Source organism: Thamnophis sirtalis, unplaced genomic scaffold, assembly GCF_051295495.1.
Source record: "Thamnophis sirtalis isolate CommonGarterSnake01/CBP01778 unplaced genomic scaffold, rThaSir2_p1.2 scaffold_1, whole genome shotgun sequence".
Taxonomy (NCBI): domain Eukaryota; kingdom Metazoa; phylum Chordata; class Lepidosauria; order Squamata; family Natricidae; genus Thamnophis; species Thamnophis sirtalis.
In genome coordinates, this window is record NW_028261381.1 from 146568753 (window position 1) to 146586988 (window position 18236).

General features: G+C 42.9%; 1 protein-coding gene across 1 annotated transcript in view; it reads left to right on the plus strand.

The window, feature by feature from the left end:
• Window positions 1-17362, plus strand: part of INF2 (inverted formin 2) — an 81824-nt gene extending 64462 nt beyond the window's left edge. The window contains exons 19-23 of the mRNA XM_087727037.1: window positions 2733-2835; window positions 4077-4229; window positions 10743-11525; window positions 12293-12367; window positions 14803-17362. Of these exons, the coding sequence (XP_087583163.1) occupies window positions 2733-2835; window positions 4077-4229; window positions 10743-11525; window positions 12293-12366 (1113 nt within the window). The 3' untranslated portion in view covers window position 12367; window positions 14803-17362. The remainder of the gene's footprint in view (window positions 1-2732; window positions 2836-4076; window positions 4230-10742; window positions 11526-12292; window positions 12368-14802) is intronic.
• Window positions 17363-18236: the final 874 nt, after the last annotated feature.

Consider the following 18236-nt stretch of genomic DNA (forward strand, 5'->3'; position numbering starts at 1 on the left):
GATTGCTGGATTGCTCGCTTGGCTGCTCCCCCCCCAACCCCGGAGCTCAAAGGCAGCAAACAAAACCACACACTCTCCTGCATTCAGCTCTGCGCAGCTTGGGTTGCTGCTTTCTTTTGCCTTTTTAAAAAAAGTTTTACAGGATACTTTATTTCCCATCTCCAATCTGAAACATAAATTTGCCAAGCCACACCCATAAAATAAGCCACGCTCACAGAACTGGTAGTAAAAATTTATGAAACCCACCCCTGGATGGATAGTATTGTTTTAGACTATTGGATCACACATACACACAAACACAGAAACAAACAAGAGGGTTGCAAGCACACAGCATTTTGGATTTGATTCCAAAACAGTACCTTACAGCACAGGGAGTTGCAGGTGTAACACTTGTCCACATCATTCATAATTTTCGTTGTTTGAGGGAAAAGAAGTCCTAAAATCCATAGCAAATTAAATAGAGTTGGCACTACTGTGCACAGTATAAGGGAATATTTAGGCCCATCTCCTCTCCCCCCGCCCCCACCCCATTCCCTTTCTTGCCATGTTCCGCTTTTCTTCCTACATGCACACAGTGCAGATGTGGACATAAAAATAACACAAATGGAAGGAATTCCTGGAGTCTAAAGCTGTTCTATTTTTACTGAGCTGAGCTTCCATCTCTCTGCATCATCAGAAAGTTGACATTAAAATAATACCAGGACTTTAGTTTCAGAATGATTCTTGGGGAACTGACTGCCTAACCAAAATATACACATTCCTTCTTACTGACTCTGTATTTTCCCCGTGCATTTTCCTGCAAGAGTTTGAAAGTGTTTAAGCATTTTGGTATGTCTTTCTTGGTAGTTCAGCTACAATTTGGATCTCATCTCATTGTCCCCTTTTTGTGACTTCTTGATGGGTTTTAGTATCTCACCTCTATTAAAAATATATACAGTATTTTATGTTGCACTACTTCTTTCTCCTTACTTATATTTCATTTTATGTATTGATTTTTCTTAGTTCCGATTTCTTAATTAGACACCCTGAATCTCATGATTCCAAAAGACAGATAGGATATAATTCGTCTTAATGTTGATCTAATTGTGATTTGTTGTATGGCAGACTTTAGCCACAGTTTTCTTCTACGGACATGAGAAGGAACTGTGGTTTAATGAATGAGAAACTCTTTATATACCTGGGCATCCAAGAAGGGAGCACTTAATACATAGTCCAATCCTGGACCTACAAATAGCAGTCTGGCCTGAGCCAGTGACTCAGTAAAGGGAATTTCTTGTAGCAAAGCTAAAAGAAGACATAACTTCTTTGGACTATATGTAGTTCTTGACTTATTACCATTTGTTCATCAATGGTTTGCAGTTATAATGGTGCTGAATGAAGGGCTTACAACGTTTGCCCAAAGTAATGGTCATTGCAGCACCTCCTTGGACAGGTGATCAAATTTCCAGTGCTTGGCAGCCTGTCCACACTGATGACCAAGGACTTCAACTCCCTCCACCAGCCTATCTTCCCACCATCTACATTCATTTGGCCCCCTGCCACCCTGTGCTCTGCTACCCCAGTTGACCTTCACCATCTTCTTCCTCCTATTGCTGATGTGATATACCTGGCCTGGCATTTGGGTCGAGTTGAGCTTGGTTTCAGCTGTGGGGAAAAGAAGACAAAAGCAACTCCTGAGTCAAAACCAAAAAGTCCCTTTGCAAATGTTTCTGGAGTGCAGTGCAGAAAGGCTTTCTGGCACACCTCAATTCAGGGGATGCTCTTCTTTTTTTTTTCCTTCAGCCAAAGGCAAGCCCTCATTGGGCCAGTAACCAGGCTAGGCATATCAGGTTTCCAAAAGATGCCCTAATTGATTCATGAGCCTCACCTCAGCAGGAGCAAGAAGACAACAAAGATCAGCTGATCAGCACAGAGTGGCAGGAGGCTTGGAGTGCAAGATGGGGAAGGCAGCTGCGGCTGGATCATGAAAGCTGCACAGTTTGCACCAGTTTCCTTCCCTACAAGGCAAGGTGCAGGGTGGCCAAGAGTTAGGGGGAGATAGGCATGTGGGAGAAATTGGCGACGCCTCGGAGTAGGGCCTTCTCTGTTGCCGCTCCGGCCCTATGGAATGAGCTGCCCCCAGAGATCCGGGCCCTACCCACTCTCATGGCCTTCCGTAAAGCTATTAAAACCTGGCTTTTCCGGCAGGCCTGGGGCTGTTGACCTCTTGATTGAGGTCCAGCCCCCCTTTGATTGGGTGTATGTTGTGCTTCTTCTTAACTTTGTTGTGTCTTATTTTTTTAATTCATTTTTAATCTTTTTCATTTCTGTAAGCCGCCCAGAGTCCTTCGGGATTGGGCGGCCTAGAAATTCAATAAGTGAAATGAAATGAAATGAAATGAAATGAAATGAAATGAAATGAAATGAAATGAAATTGGAGAAGTACTTTATCTTACTGAGGCTCAGGGCATGGGTGAGTACTCACTTAAAACACACATACACACACACAGAGAGAGAGAGAGAGATTGTCAGTTGATGATGACAACTGGGACTGCAGGGATGACACAGTCATATCTCATCTTGCTGTATAACCGCATCGCTTACTCGCCAAATCATAAGTCGAGAGCTACTTTCATAAGCAATTTCTTTGCAATGGAAATTAAGTAGGCCCAATGTGGAGCATTGTAATATGACAGGTGAAAGTCAGGCAAAAGTTAGAGCCACCTTTTACATCCCATGTTCCACATACACAGGAAAACAAGGACCGAAAGGAACAAGCAGCCAAAGCTGAGAAAAGGAAGAAACAGTTGGAAGCAGAAGAAGCTAAGAGGCCAAAAGGGGAAGATGGGAAAACCGGTGAGTCATGTAGAAGGTTTTCTTTACTTAGGTTCCATAAGCCTTTATCTGGCAACATGCCCATTGAATTCAACTAAAGTTACTTCCTAATGAAGCTGCATGGAATTGCAGTACCTGGGCGCGGGGGGGGGAGGGATTTCATCTCAAATACTGCTGTCACTATGGTTTTGGCCAAATACCTGTTAGGCTAGAGTAAGCTCCAGTGAGTTTAGTGGAAAGTACTTGTCAGCTAGTATGTTGCCATACTTATAATGCTGGAGTGTTTTAGGAGTACCTACATTCAAAGCCATCTTGATGTTTTAAGTGAGGCTCAATCTCTCAGTCACCCAATTTCATAATAGGCTTTTTTGGAGGCAGGAAAAAAAAGAAGAAAGGAATGCTATGCACATCAGCTTAAATACCAGGCTGAATACAAGTTATAATGCCAGAAAACAATCAGAATATATATGTATAGATATGTTTCTGTATAAGATAGATGGATGGATGAATAGATAGACACAAACAGACATATATACATGAAAGAGATACACACACAAAGGCACACACAATGAAACTGAAAACAGTTTATTGTTTAATACTATTCTTATGCATATACTATCTAGCACCTGTGCATATTCTATCTGGCATCAGTACAATAGAATAATGTGTACAGCCTTGATGCAAGGGAAAAATAATCTCTTTATATGAGAATTTGCTACTCTGAAGCATAATATAATCAATAAGGAACTAAAGTTAAGCTTTCCAGGCAATTATTCTCAAAATAATCAGAACTATAGTTGCACGTTCTGTTGTACTCAAGTTTCAGTGAGAGCTACTAAAAGCTATCTAAGTGTGTAATTCTGCTCCTTCTCTCCCAGTTATCTGGATTTCCACTTTATGGACAGAGGTGGTGCTAACATCTGGGCTGTTTTTGTAATTCTTCCAAACAGCCAGAAAATAAAGCACCACACCCCCCTAAAAAAAAATGAACCCTGGATGGATGAGATTATTTACATAAATGTGATTAGTTGTTGGTTCACTGCTAGAAATTGCAAGGATAAATTCTCATCAAAGGACAAACATTTGGACTGTTTTTTTCCCCCCAGGTTCCAAAACACAATTTGTTTGTTAAGTTATTTTGCATATACAACTGCAGCTCAACGGAACCCAAAATAAAATGCACTGAAATGTAGGGCCTCCAGTCCAGCCATATTCTCAATCTGATTGAACAACTCCCTTTTTTCTCCAAATTCCAACTCTAGTTAAGAAAGAAGCTGTCAAACAAGAGGAGGTGTGTGTTATTGATGCTTTGCTGGCTGACATAAGAAAGGGATTCCAGCTACGAAAAACAACCAGGAACAAAAATGGCGTAAACACTCCCATGAAAACTACACCTCAGAAAGGAAAAGTGATCGGTAAGATCAAAAAATCAGAAAATCTCATGAGTTTTTTCCCCTTGCTTAACCTACAAAAGTCCATCTTGTTTCCATCTGTTTCCATTGATGGCCAGTTTGCTTCCAGGTCCAGTTCAAGGGGCTGGTTTTAAGACTGTTTATAGTGTGGGCAATCTAAGGAACCACCTCTCTCCAGTTACATTGTCCTGTCCCATAAGAGAAGGCATGTTGCAGGTACCTTCAGATAGGAACCTTCATATGGTGGTCCAAGAAGATATGCATTCTCTGCTGCCACACCAACCTTATGAAACAATCTTCTACCTGAAATTAAAGTAGCTCCACTCATTTCCATATTTTGAACACATTCCTATGTCATCACGTCTGGGGCAATTGTAGACTGGCTCAAATGCCTCCATTATTGAGGAGGCCATTTTACTATTCTATGGTATTTTTTATATTTATAATATTTATCCATGTGGATTTTTATATTTTACATTTTTTTTATTTATCTGATGGTTTCTGCACAGTCCAGAGTAATTTTCAATGAAATGCGAGTAATCAGGACCCTGGTCTCAGGCTGCTGTCGCTAAATGCCAGGTCTGTAGTTCACAAGGCTCCCCTCATCCGGCACTTAATCTTAGACGAGAGGGCAGACCTGGCATGTATTACTGAAACCTGGCTGGGCCCGGAGGGAGGAGTCCCCCTCGTAGAGATGTGCCCAGAGGGTTTTCAGGTGCTTCATCAGCCGCGATCCCATAGAAGGGGTGGAGGTGTGGCTATTGTTATCCGAGAGTCTCTAGTACCTCGTAGGATCCCTGCTCCGGAGATTGTCGGGTGTGAGTCCTTGCTGGTGAAGTTGGACCTCAAGGGTCAAGTGGGCTTGCTGTTAACGTACCTGCCTCCCAACAGCATTGCAGCAGCCCTCCCATCGCTCCTCAAGTCAGTAGCTGAGCTGGCAATTGAGTTTCCCAGGCTTATGGTCCTGGGGGATTTAAATTTGCCTTCGCTCGGTGAACACTCTGATGGAGCGCAGGAGTTCATGGCTTCCATGACAGCCATGGGCTTGACCTAAGTAATTCGGGGCCCGACTCACTCAGCGGGTCACATGCTCGACCTTGTATTCCTCTTGGAGCAGTGGAGTTGTGATCTTGGTTTGAGGGGTAGTGAGACCTTACCCCTGTCATGGTCGGACCACTACCTACTGAGGCTTGACTTTCGGAGACCAAACCCCCACTGTAGGGAGGAGGAACCGATTAGGTGGTTCCACCCCAGGCGACTTATGGACCCTTTGGGCTTTCAGACGGAGCTTGGGGTTGTTCCTGATACCCTCGTCCGCAGTCCGGCGGAGACTCTGGTTGCTGCTTGGAATTCAGCAGCGGCAGGGGCTCTTAACCGGATTGCGCCTTTACGGCCGATCCGAGGCAGTGGATCCAGGAGGGCCCCTTGGTTTACTGAGGAACTCCGGGAGATGAAGCGCCAAAAGAGATGCCTAGAGCAACGATGGAGATCCCGTAAGTCCGAGTCAGACCGAGCGCTTTTAACATCCAGCATCAGAGCCTACCTTCGGGCAATTAGGACGACCAAAAGAACACACATTGCCTCTCTGATTGCTTCCGCTGAGTCGCGCCCAGCCGCCCTGTTCAGGATAACCCGTTCCCTCCTAAATAGGAGGGATACGGGCGATCCTTTGCAGGGCAGAGCTGAGGACTACGTCCAATTCCTCGCGGATAAAGTGGCTCGGCTTCGGATGGACCTGGACTCCAATTGCGCAGAGCCAGCAGAGGCACCAGGGGAAAATCTGGAAGGACATCACTGGATTGATTTCCAAGCTGTTACCCCTGAGGACGTGGACAAGGCCATGGGAGCTGTAAGTACCTCCACTTGTGTACTGGACCCGTGCCCCTCCTGGCTGGTTGCTAACAGCAGGGAGGTGACACGGGGCTGGATCCAGGCGGTTGTTACCGCCTCCCTTCAGGAGGGGTTCTTTCCCCCCGCTTTAAAGACGGCGGTGGTGAGACCCCTTCTGAAGAAGCCATCTTTGGATCCAGCCGTTCTAAACAACTATCGTCCAGTCTCCAACCTCCCCTTTGTGGGGAAGGTTGTTGAGAAAGTGGTAGCCTTTCAGCTCCGGCGGTCCTTGGAGGAAACCGATTATCTAGATCCCTTCCAGTCGGGATTTAGGCCTGGCTACAGCACGGAAACCGCTTTGGTCGCATTGATTGATGATCTCTGGAGAGCCAGGGATGGAGGTCACGCCTCCGTCCTAGTGCTCCTTGACCTCTCAGCGGCCTTCGATACCATCGACCATGGTATCCTTCTGCGACGACTGCGGGAGGTGGGGGTGGGAGGCACTGTCCTACGGTGGTTCTCCTCTTACCTCTCGGACAGGTCGCAGTCGGTGTTGGTTGGAGGGCAGAGATCGACCCCTAGGCCCCTAACATATGGGGTGCCGCAGGGTTCGGTCCTGTCCCCCCTCCTCTTTAATATCTACATGAAGCCGCTGGGTGAGATCATTCGACGGCACGGGATAAAATACCATCAATACGCGGATGATACGCAGCTGTATCTGTCCGCCCCCTGCCAACTCAGTGAAGCGGTTGACATGATGTGCCAGTGCCTCGAGGCTGTTAGGGACTGGATGGGGCTTAACAAGCTTGTACTCAATCCAGATAAGACTGAGTGGCTGGTGTGTTTCCCTCCTACTAATTGGCCAAGTGTTCCATCTCTCAGGCTGGGGGGTCAAACAGTACGCCCCTCAGACAGGGTTCGCAATTTGGGAGTCCTCCTGGACCCACAGCTGACTTTTGAACACCACTTGTCAGCTGTGACCAGGGGGGCATTTGCCCAGGTTCGCCTGGTGCACCAGTTGCATCCCTACCTGAACCGGGAGGCCCTCACAACAGTCACTTGCGCCCTTGTGACCTCTAGACTGGACTACTGCAACGTGCTCTACATGGGGCAGCCCTTGAAGAATATTCGGAGACTTCAGCTTGTCCAGAATGCAGCCGCGCGAGCGATCGTGGGTGTACCTCAGTTCATCCACATAACACCTATCCTCCGCGAGCTGCACTGGCTGCCTATTGGTCTCCGGATACGCTTCAAGGCGCTAGTCATCACTTATAAAGCCCTTCATGGTATTGGACCTGGGTACTTGAGAGACCGCCTGCTGCCAATTACCTCCACTAGACCGATTAGATCCCACAGATTAGGCCTCCTCCGAATTCCATCCGCCGGCCAGTGTCAACTGGCAACTACCCAGAGGAGAGCCTTCTCTGTGGCTGCTCCGACCCTCTGGAACGAACTCCCCGTGGAGATTCGAACCCTCACCACCCTCCAGGCCTTCCACAAAGCCCTCAAAACCTGGCTGTTCTGACAGGCCTGGGGCTAAAGAGCTGTTGCCCCCGTCTCGAATGGTATGACTGTTGTGAGTTTTAAATTATATATTGTTATGTTTGTTTTTTAAATTTTGTCTGTATCCCCCTTCCCCGGTTCGAGTTGTGAGCCGCCCTGAGTCCCCCTTCGGGGGAAAAGGACAGCATACAAATACAATAAACTGAACTGATAAACTGAAACTGATAACTGAAATGAGTGGCTAAATAAATTTGATTATTAAATTAGTAAATAAATCCAGAATGCGGACAAATAGAATTCATTGTCTTCTTTCTGTTTTTTGTCTCAAAGCTCTTTTCAAAAATATTCTCAAAGCAGAACAGCGTGAAGCAGTATCACCTCAACGTCCAGAAATTGTTTTTTCCTTCTTGTTGTTAATTGCAAATGTTTATGGGAAAAGAGAATAGTATGAACTGGGGATAATATAACTCTACCTAGCATAGTTCTTTCTTGTTTTTTAACGTTAGAACATTGCTTGGAAATATTATTGTTACTGGTTGCACCTGATCCTTTTCCAAATAGAAATGAAAGCCACATTTGGTTGGAAAACGCCCTCATGTGGTCACGTCTAGTGTGAACCGTATTATTAGCAACAGAAATGCCTCCAAAGCAAGCTTGATTCCTGGCAAGTTAAGGGACACGTTTACACCATTTTGGAACCCCCATGGAAATGGTTTAATCTTTCAGGATTCTTTGATTTTTTTTCTTCCCAATCTCATATACAGTCAAAGAATTCTCTAGCTGTCTCCCTTGGAAGTGCAGATGAGGTCAACCAGGTACTTCCCTACTGGGATAAAGCCGTATCATAGGCCTCCCCAAAGTCTCTGTTCCCAATGGAATGACAACATGAAGTTGTTAAATTTTCCTCTCTCCACCGCTCATAAAGAAACCCATGCATGCACAGACGCACACAATAGGCTTGTGAAACAGAGATAGAGAACGAACACAGGATGATTTAAACTTTGTGTTTGGTAGCTTACAATCCAGCTGTTGAGTCCTCTTCAAAAGTAAGGTGTTTTTTTTTCTTCACTTGAACTGTACTAAGGTTCAAGATTACAGGTGGGAGCTCAAATGACAGGAATCTATATGCACAAAGTGTTGAAAAATGCATTTTTTGGGGGGAAAACTATAACTGAATACTTCTCCTGAAATGATTGTGTCAGCGTTCCAAATATCATGCAGAATTAAATCAGAGTCAAAGGCAAAACTATGCTTAAAGTTTCAATTTAATAAGGCAGGCATGTTGGCATCGTGCTGTGATATCCCAATTCTGGAAGTTACATCAGAATCCCACCCAGTTAAAATTTCATGATCTTGTCCCCACACCCACAGTCCATCACATGGTCCAATCTTCTTCTTCCACGCTAGCACCTACGCCCAACTGCTTCCGATGAGGTGCAAAGATTTGGGAGATAAAAGATGATCTTGAGCTTCTAGGAAGGAATTTTTTATTTTGAAAACAACACATTCTACCCCTTGCTAAATCCCCCCCTTAATGAGAGTGTGGCAGGCCAAAGATTCTTAAAGGAACCGCTGCAGGCCTGACAGATTGTTTTATATGTACTAATATGCTGGTATTTGTTTATGAAAGAATGTTCTATGCTCTCAGCCTCGATCTAAATTTGTGTATTTATTTATACATCTATTTATTTATGCAAGTATTTATTTATTTATATCCCATCTGAATTATTTTTACAAATAAGGTGCTTAATGCTCCTTAGGAGGCAAGGTGGCGCAGTGGTTAAATGCAGCACTGCAGGCTACTGCTAGATCAGCAGTTCAGCGGTTCAAATCTCACCGGCTCAGGGTTGACTCAGCCTTCCATCCTTCCGAGGTGGGTAAAATGAGGACCCAGATTGTTGGGGGCAATATGCTGACTCTCTGTAAACCGCTTAGAGAGGGCTGAAAGCCCTATGAAGCGGTATATAAGTCTACTGCTATTGCTATATTGCTATTTTTCCTCCTCCTATTTTCCCCCACAACCACCACCACCCTATGTGGTGAGTTGGGCTGAGAAAGAGTGACAGGCCCAAAGTCACCCAGCTAGCTTTCATTCCTGGACACACAGTCTCCTGGTGCTTGGCCTAATGTCAGCTTTCATGCTTAAGGGCAGACTAGAACTCACTGTCTCCTAGATTCGAAACTGGTGCTTTAACCATTTAATATAATACAGGCCCCACCTTTTGTTTTAGGCCTTAAGTAAGCACAATTGCTTACATATGTGTTCTGACCCCCCTCCGTCCGGTGAGTAACGCCGACACAAGCTTACTGTTAGCCATGCTTTATTCACAGTAATTACTTACAGACAAGACGTTGGCAGCAGATAAGAGATACAATACACACAAGAGCTTCTCCAGCTTGGTGTAAACAGTTGTGTCCTGCAAAAAGTCTCCTCCCAAAGTCTCTTCTTATATACTCTCTTGGGAGGAGCCAAACCACAACCACCTGGGCTTGATTATCTCTTATGAGTCTGTCTCCATAATTGCTGCCTCCATTTCTCTGCCCTTCTCTGCTTGGCGTCAGGGACAAACTCCCTTTGATCTTCACCACTGCTCCATGCCTCAGGCACCATCTGGTGGCCAACCAGCCTCTCTGGTCCCTGCTCGGAGTCTGAACCTTGCCCAGGGTCCTCCACATCTTCCAGAACCGACTCATAGGGTCCCTCGCTATCGGAGTCCATTGGCAGCTCCAACGGCTCCTGCTGGGCCACAACACATATGTAGGGCTTATATTTTTTATGGGGGGAGCCTCTTTTAATATTGTGTACTACAGAGGCAGAGAAGTTACCATGACAAGACAAAAAAGGGAAATGTTACCTTTCCTTCTCCAACTGCAATTCCTATAAATTCTATTCACTGCTGAACACTGCAATGGAGGGGGGAGGGGAGTTTCCATTATTTCAACATTATTATTATTTTACTGCTAAGAAAAGGGACAACAGGAAAACTCACAGCCCAGAAGAGAAGAGTAAAAATAATCTTCCACACTGAGATTATAACAATTCCCCCATTGTCACTATTTTCTCCCTACTCTTCTGTTTTGTTTTTGATGGGGAATTGGGATGATTCAGTGGAAACCTTTTCTCAGTCTAAGCTACAACTATTTGTGTTGGATTTCATTCTTATTGGTATCATTAATTTTCAGACCAAAGCATTCAGGATGTGAAAGACCCAAAGCAAGAAGATGATTCAAGGACACAGAATAATTTACAGGACCAAGTAGAAAATGCCAAGCCTTCGGAAGGGGCTACCACAAATGAGAAATCTGAGGTGGCTACTGACTCATTGAATTTACAGAAGCCGCCTGATGCCATTGGGAATGGCATTTCTTCTCCAGCCCAGCCAGATCCAGAAAAGGCCTCATTACATTCCTTTGCTTTGGAGGAAAATAGACAAGCTCCAAATGGAACAAATCCGCAAGAGGAAAATGACTCCTGTTCCTTTCACGATGCCATTGACCATGATTTAGTGTTGTCTCACTCCATTACTTTTGTAGAGTTTACAAGTGATAACTCAGCACATTCTACCAGCCTGAATATTAAAGCTGATGAGGTTGACTCAGGGGCCCCAGCTAGTAGAACTGAACCTGATGGCTCCTGGAACCATTTAAATTCAAATGACCAGGTAAACAGTATTCGTAGAAATGATGACCCAGGAGAAAAAATACCTGAAAACACGAAACAGCTCACAACCTCTCAAGAAATGGCCCTTGAAACTTTGGCCCTGCCAGAAGCATCTAAAGTCAGCGAAGACCCTTCCTCGGAGTCCTTGTTGGACACGTCCCAGGACAAATCCTTTTCAGAAGAGCCGGTAACTGATTCTTCATATTCAGCAACGGTGCCTTCAGAACAAGCCCAAGCTGGAAAAGATGGCCAAAGAAGTTCATCAAAGCGCAAGAAGAAAAAGAGGCACAGCAAGGGCCATTCAAGTAAGTTCCTTTTCATTGCGGTCTTTGAACATTAGGGCCAAATCAAGATGAACCTCCTTAACCTGTATCCTCCCAGATATTTTCACCTACAACCTGAGCTAGCATGCCCAATAGGTAGGACTGATGGCAGACGTAATCCAAACTATCTGGAAGGATCCAGATTTGGAAATTTCACAAATAGACCGTTTAATTTATTAAATGACGAGCTGAAGTTTTGGGGTGGAGTGCATTATGTTAATGCAAATATTTACAAAAGTGTAGGTGACCTGGATCATTTTTATAAAAATGTTCCCTACTACTTTGATCCCAAGTGGAATGCCTTCTCTGTTATAGCGCCTGGTGCACATACATACATTTGATAAATAATGAATATGCTTTTTGTTACAAAGCTATTGTTTTATTCACATGAACATGTGGTTGATCCAAACACTTAATTGACTAAAATGCCATTAATCTAGAGCAGCGACCCCCAACCTTTTGGGCACCAGGGACCAGTTCCATGGAGAGAGATTGCTCCGTGGATCAGAGGGGTTGTGGTTTCATGTGCTGCCTATATCCCGTGCATGGGGCTTCGCTTGTTTGCGCGGCCCGGTTTCTGGCATGCTGCGAACAGATGCCAGTCCTTGGGCCAGGGTTGGGGACCCCTGATCTAGAGAGACCCTTATGTCCTTGCCAACTGATTGTTATCCCATGACTGTGATATTACAATGGTATTTGCTAATATCTTGTGGCTACATTTAGTTGTCTTCTCTTTTATTTGAAAGCAGTGGTTGACACTGATTTAAAAGCGATGGTTGATACTGGAGATAAAAAAACAAAAAGAGTTTGTGAGATACAGTGAGGTATGTAAACCGTCAGGGCTGCTGCTGTATGTGACTAACCATTGCGTTGGGATCTTACCCACCTAATGAAGTTGTTGATCATCACTACGTAAAGCTATGCTTCTTGTAGCTAATTATATGCAGTGTGTTATTTCTTTTTTAATACAATGCTTTTTATTTTGGGTGATTTGCTATCTGAGCTCAATTTCTGTACTTCTGGAATCGTCAGCAAGACTCCAGGCTTTGGGTCTTTTGTGTCAGCCAAACATCATTTTCTTGGAGGAAAGCATTGTCTCTTGTTAAGTTGTTTAATGTTGTTAGACATGTTGGGCAATAGCAAATGTTCTTCCTTTTGTCTGATCCTCATTTTCCATTCTCCGAAATTCTACAAAAAGGCAATTTCAGGTATGGTCATCTTCACTCCAGAATCAGAATAAGGCTGGTCAAGGGCTTTGAAAAAAAGATTCTAGTCCTAACACAATCCTTCAGTCCCATTGTCTTTGTTGAACACTGTTGAAGATGGTGCTGATGTTGTAGAATATTTATTGATGATTCTGCACTACTGTAAAATCCAGTGGTCCTTCGGAAATTGCCATAGGATTTTGCAGATCTCCCTCCCCATGAATGGAAGGAAGGGTCAGCCTTGCAAGTTACGTCCTAACAACTGGATCTGGATCATGTTCTTAGTACCCTAAAAATTCTTAATTATTCCTCAGAATCAGTTTCCATTTGCTTTCAGACAAGAAGTTGGCCATTCCTGCAACTGCATTACTTTCTCCTTTGTCTTCTGATTGCAAGCAGCCATAACATAAACCAATCAAATGACATGTGACTTTCAAATGCTTTATACTATGTAATCAACATGCTTGCTTCACCAATTCATCTATTTTTGTTCTTACAGTGTATTATCAGAAATGAAAATTATGTGGAACATTTTTCAGTGAGGATTCCAACAACTATCCATTATTTTCAACCAGGGCCCCTCTTTCCTCCACTCAACAACAATCTATTCAGATGTTTTCCTTTTCAATACTTCTCTCTCCACAAAAATACCTTCTCATAAAAGTATTTACAACTATACAGTATTCAGTGTTTCCGGGGGACGTCTTCACCTCTTTAACTTTATAAAGTAGGGGTGTCAAACTCAAGACCGACTGGAAACAGTGAAGGATGGCCCGCAATCTGCAGTGCCTCTCCCAGCATGAAGCCCTCCCGAGCTCCATTTTTGTTGACAAAGTTGCAGAAAGCCGTCGCAGCCAAAAATGGAGCTTGAGAGCCCATTTTCATTGTCAGAGAGTTCGGGCCACTACAGGCACCCCCGACACGAGTGATGTCAAGCTGGCCGTGCCCACTCCAGCCCCCCAAGGTCAAACATAACCCCGATGTGGCCCTCAATGAAATCGAGTTTGACACCTCTGTTATAGAGGATCTCCAACTGGAAGTGCCAAACACACATGGAGATCCTGGATGGTCTAGCAACTGAATTTTCTATGATCAGTTTTCTGCATGCACACAGTTAGCAAACTCAAAGGGTTGATTATAGAGTATGCAATTTCTAGTGTGTCCATTCCCTTCTTCTATGTCATGACTCTGGTGTCTGAGCATCAATAGGTGAACCACAGTCAGGCCTTTACTTGACCAACTAACCTCAATCAACTCCTTTAATTGATCAAATTTTATCTAGGTCAGTGGTTCTCAACCTGTGGGTCACGACCCCTTTTGGGGGTCGAACAATCCTTTCACAGGGGTCGCTTAAGACCATCGGAAAACACATATTTGCAAAAAAATACAGAAAACATAAAATAATTTTATGGTTGGGGGTCACCACAACATGAGGAACTGTATTAAAGTGTCACGGCATTAGGAAGGTTGAGACCTACTGATCTAGGTGAACAAGGATAAAGAAACCTAAAGAAAATTTGTCTGTAAGTGCTTATAGAATGCTAAATAGCAAGACTGATATGTTGCTGAATATGCAGGATTTGTTCCAAGGCCATAGGAGATGCACAGAATGGCTAGATGGAAAACCCTTAAACTCTTCATCCTACCTCTGCCAATAGCACATTCATTTGGAATCAAAACTCAAAATTAAATCTCTTCACTTTTCATTATTATTTTCAGTTTGGACATTTTGGGACCATTATAATTCTTAGCTGTGATGAGCCAGAGAATGGTCTAGAGCAGTGTTTCTCAACCTTGGCGACTTTAAGTCCTCTGGACTTCAATTCCCAGAATCCCCCAGTTATGCTGTGGCTGGGGGATTCTGGGAGTTGAAGTCCACAGGACTTAAAGTCGCCAAGGTTGAGAAACACTGGTCTAGAGACACACAATGCAGACACAGTATTAAAGCTAATCAAATTTCCGTTTTAATGGAATCTATAGACAATTCAAAATGGCTGTTTGAATGATGTAATCTCAAAGCGGCACTAAAAATTGACTTTTCCTTTTCTCTGCAGGTGGTGCAGCAAGACAGAAAAAATAAAAAGCATGCTATTCAGCTATTGAAAGGAGCCATAGTAATAGGGTGCAGTTAATTTTTGTCTGGAGGTACTTGATAGAAGTAATTAATACTCAAATATATGATATATATCCAGACTTGAAAGCACCCTCAGCCTGTGCCTTATATAAAATTCTTATCCCAAAATAATTTTCTGCTACTTTGGGGCCATGGAGTCAACTCCCGATGGACAAAATTGTTCGACATAAGGTGAAGGAGATATGGTCTAAGACACAGCTGGAACAAGTTGAAGTTAACACAGAAAATATTGGAAGTTTTATGGCACCAATCTCATGTTTAGACAATGTGTCAGTTTAGGAAGTATGATTCAACAAGGCCTGCATTTTTGAGTTAATAACATCCTTCAATTTGATTGTGCTATACTTTACACCAGGTTGGCGCAAGCAATTTTTGTGATACTATCAGATACATATCACATTCCTGTTTTTACACAAAGACTTGTTACTCCAAGGATTAGACAAGAGAGATTTGTTTTAAAGAAAATTAGTAATTATTCTGATATCACCAGTGTAGTTGTCTGCCACCTAGTGGCAAAGGTATGCAATTACTGTCCATATGAACACATGATAGTCTTCATGTTTATCCCAAACTTTCTCACTACATGCACTACGACACTTCTTTTCAAGAAAACTTCCTCCCAAAGTAATATTATTAATGCAATCAATTTACACTTTTTTGTGATGGTGATAGTAAATGTGTTGGGGGCTAGGTATAGCTTTTTGTTGTTGCCGATGTATAACATTAATGGAAATATTTTAGAGTTAATATTGGGAATGTGATTCCCTTTTATCATAAAAACTAAAGTAATTTTTATAGTTTATAAATATTATTGAGAGAATTGCAGATTTGTAAATATCTGTTCCCTTTTGTATGTTCACTTATATGAGACTGAAGGTGTAGAAATTACTTTATAAACTGAATTTAGCAGTTATAATTTGGAAAGAAGATATTGACTGAGAGAGATCCTGCTGAAATAAAATGGATGCTGTGTTATAGTGGGATTTGCAAAGCTAACTTTGATTTCTTCTCCAAATCTGTTGGGAGTGTCTTCTCAAGATCTCCACATGAAAGCTTTTGCCTAGGCAGGCTAGAATAATGGGGAATTATGAACTCCAGAAGTCCAGAAAATGCCAGGTTTTAAAAAAGCAAGCATGGGTATTTGAAACAAAGTTAACTTTACCCATTTTTTAGTTTATCACAGAATTTGAACAGAAGAACTAAGCCAGATGCCTTCATAGCAGATTCTTCCAGCCTTGGCATCTTTAAACTATGTTGCTGGGGAATTCTGAGAGTTCATCCATACTTTTTAAAATTACTAAGATGGAGGAAAAAGTGTTCCAGACATATTGCACTACAACACCTTTAATATCAGGAAGCACAGTGTCCCAGTGGCTTAATGACGGATCAGGGAGTTCGAGCCCAAGCATTGAGCGGCAGGGTGAGCTCCTGTCACGTGCCTCAGCTTTTGTCCACTTAAGAGTTCGAAAGCATATTCTATGCAAGTAGATAGGTAGGTACCACTTTGGTGGGGAGATGAGTTTGTGCTCTGTGCAGGAGTCAGATTCCTGATGGTTTCTGAACCTTCCCACTTGTGGCACCCATTTGTGAGACAGCAATGGGAAGAGAGGCAGTAATGGGAAGAGAGCGGGGCCTTGGGTGACGCTGCAGGAAGAACTCCTCATCTTTCTTTCTGGTGTGAAGTCAGCTCATCCTCTTTTGGCACATCTTGGAAAGCATGCAAGCGTGTCCTATAATAGGGCTGGCACCTTGGCAAACTACTACTCTGCAATAGATTATGGTCTCCTGGCTACTGTAACAATGCCATACACTAATAAAAATAATAAACTGTAATAGTATAATATAGTGGCTCTCAACCTCTAGTGCACGGACTTTTGGGGGGCTGTGATGTTATCACGGGGGTTCCACAAAGGCTTGAAGAACTGTTATGATTTAAATCTTGAGTCTTGGTAATCCGTGGCCACAGTCTGTGGCCACAAAAAGTATTTAAAGGGGTCCATGGTGAAGAAAAGGTTGAGAACCACTGGTATAGTACATCTAGAGGACATCAGGTTGAGGGAGGCTGCTGCAATTTGTGGAGATGATTATGGGAGCAATTTCTGAACACTGGATACTACCGCCAGTCATATGAAATTACATAATAGAGCATGTCCTACTTTCACTGTACATAGAAGCAGTGAGTTCCAAGGTGTCACAAAGTGATAAATTAAGGAGAGTGGGCTCCTATAGTTGAGCCTTCTTACTTCTGCATGCTGTTGTGGTTATCAAATTTTCCATTTTTTAATGGAATTGTTTTCCCCGCCAACCCAAGTCAACAATAGTAAGTATTTGTCATCATTTTGTTACAATGAAATTTTCAATAAGATTACGTAGAACCTTCTGATGGTTCTATGGCATAACATCCCCAAGTTTGTGTTTATATTTATGTATTTGCTTAGGTCACATACACTTGGCACAATAAACTTGCTTTCATCTAACAAGTTTACAACATTGGTTTTTATTGTTTTATTGTGATATAAGTGCTGAAGTGTGCAAATCAAATGTTCAGATTGTGTTCCTCAAGTTTGTAAGCTTGCCTGAAAGCTTCTGTTTCTAAATATACCCCACTGCCAGATTTATTGCATTAATCCAGGGACCAAAAGTCTTTTAAAGTAATGTACATTCCTGCCCTATATATGTTTTATTAAAATTCACCAAAATGTTCTAAAATGTAGGATCTCACTCCTAAGATCTTAGCCTCCCATAAGAATACTTTGCACAAGATTTCATGACACTGAAATATACCCAGTTGTGATGGTCACAACAGCTTTTAGCTATTTTAATTTTTTAACATTTTTATTGAATGTTCAAAGTATCGTTTAATCAGGTATAGTTGCACTGAACCATAATTTGGTTTGTGTGGTTTTTGCTTAGGGTAATTAGAATCATTTTATTCTGCAAATCATGGTGCACAGCATATCATCTGAGTGAAGCCCCAGTATTTTCTACAGGAAATTATAGTTAAAGATGCTCTACATTAACACAATGTATAAAGCCATGTTTGACCTCTATCACTTATTATTATAAAGTTACTAATTTAGCTTCCCAGCAGCAGGATTACTCAATCCAATGAGTATGAATCTGCAACATGAAATGATATAGTCCAAGTATAAGTTGATTCTAAGGGCTTTCATTGCAACTGGCTTTTCTACAAAGATAGGCTCCCCTTCAAATGGCACCTGAATCCTATTGGCTTCATGGGCATGCCCAGATAATTGTCTTTACAATAATATATAGATGCTGCATCCTTACAGGAAGCCACACAAAGATCTTAATGATTTTTCCCCTCTATCTCTGTCAAAACACACAGGGATA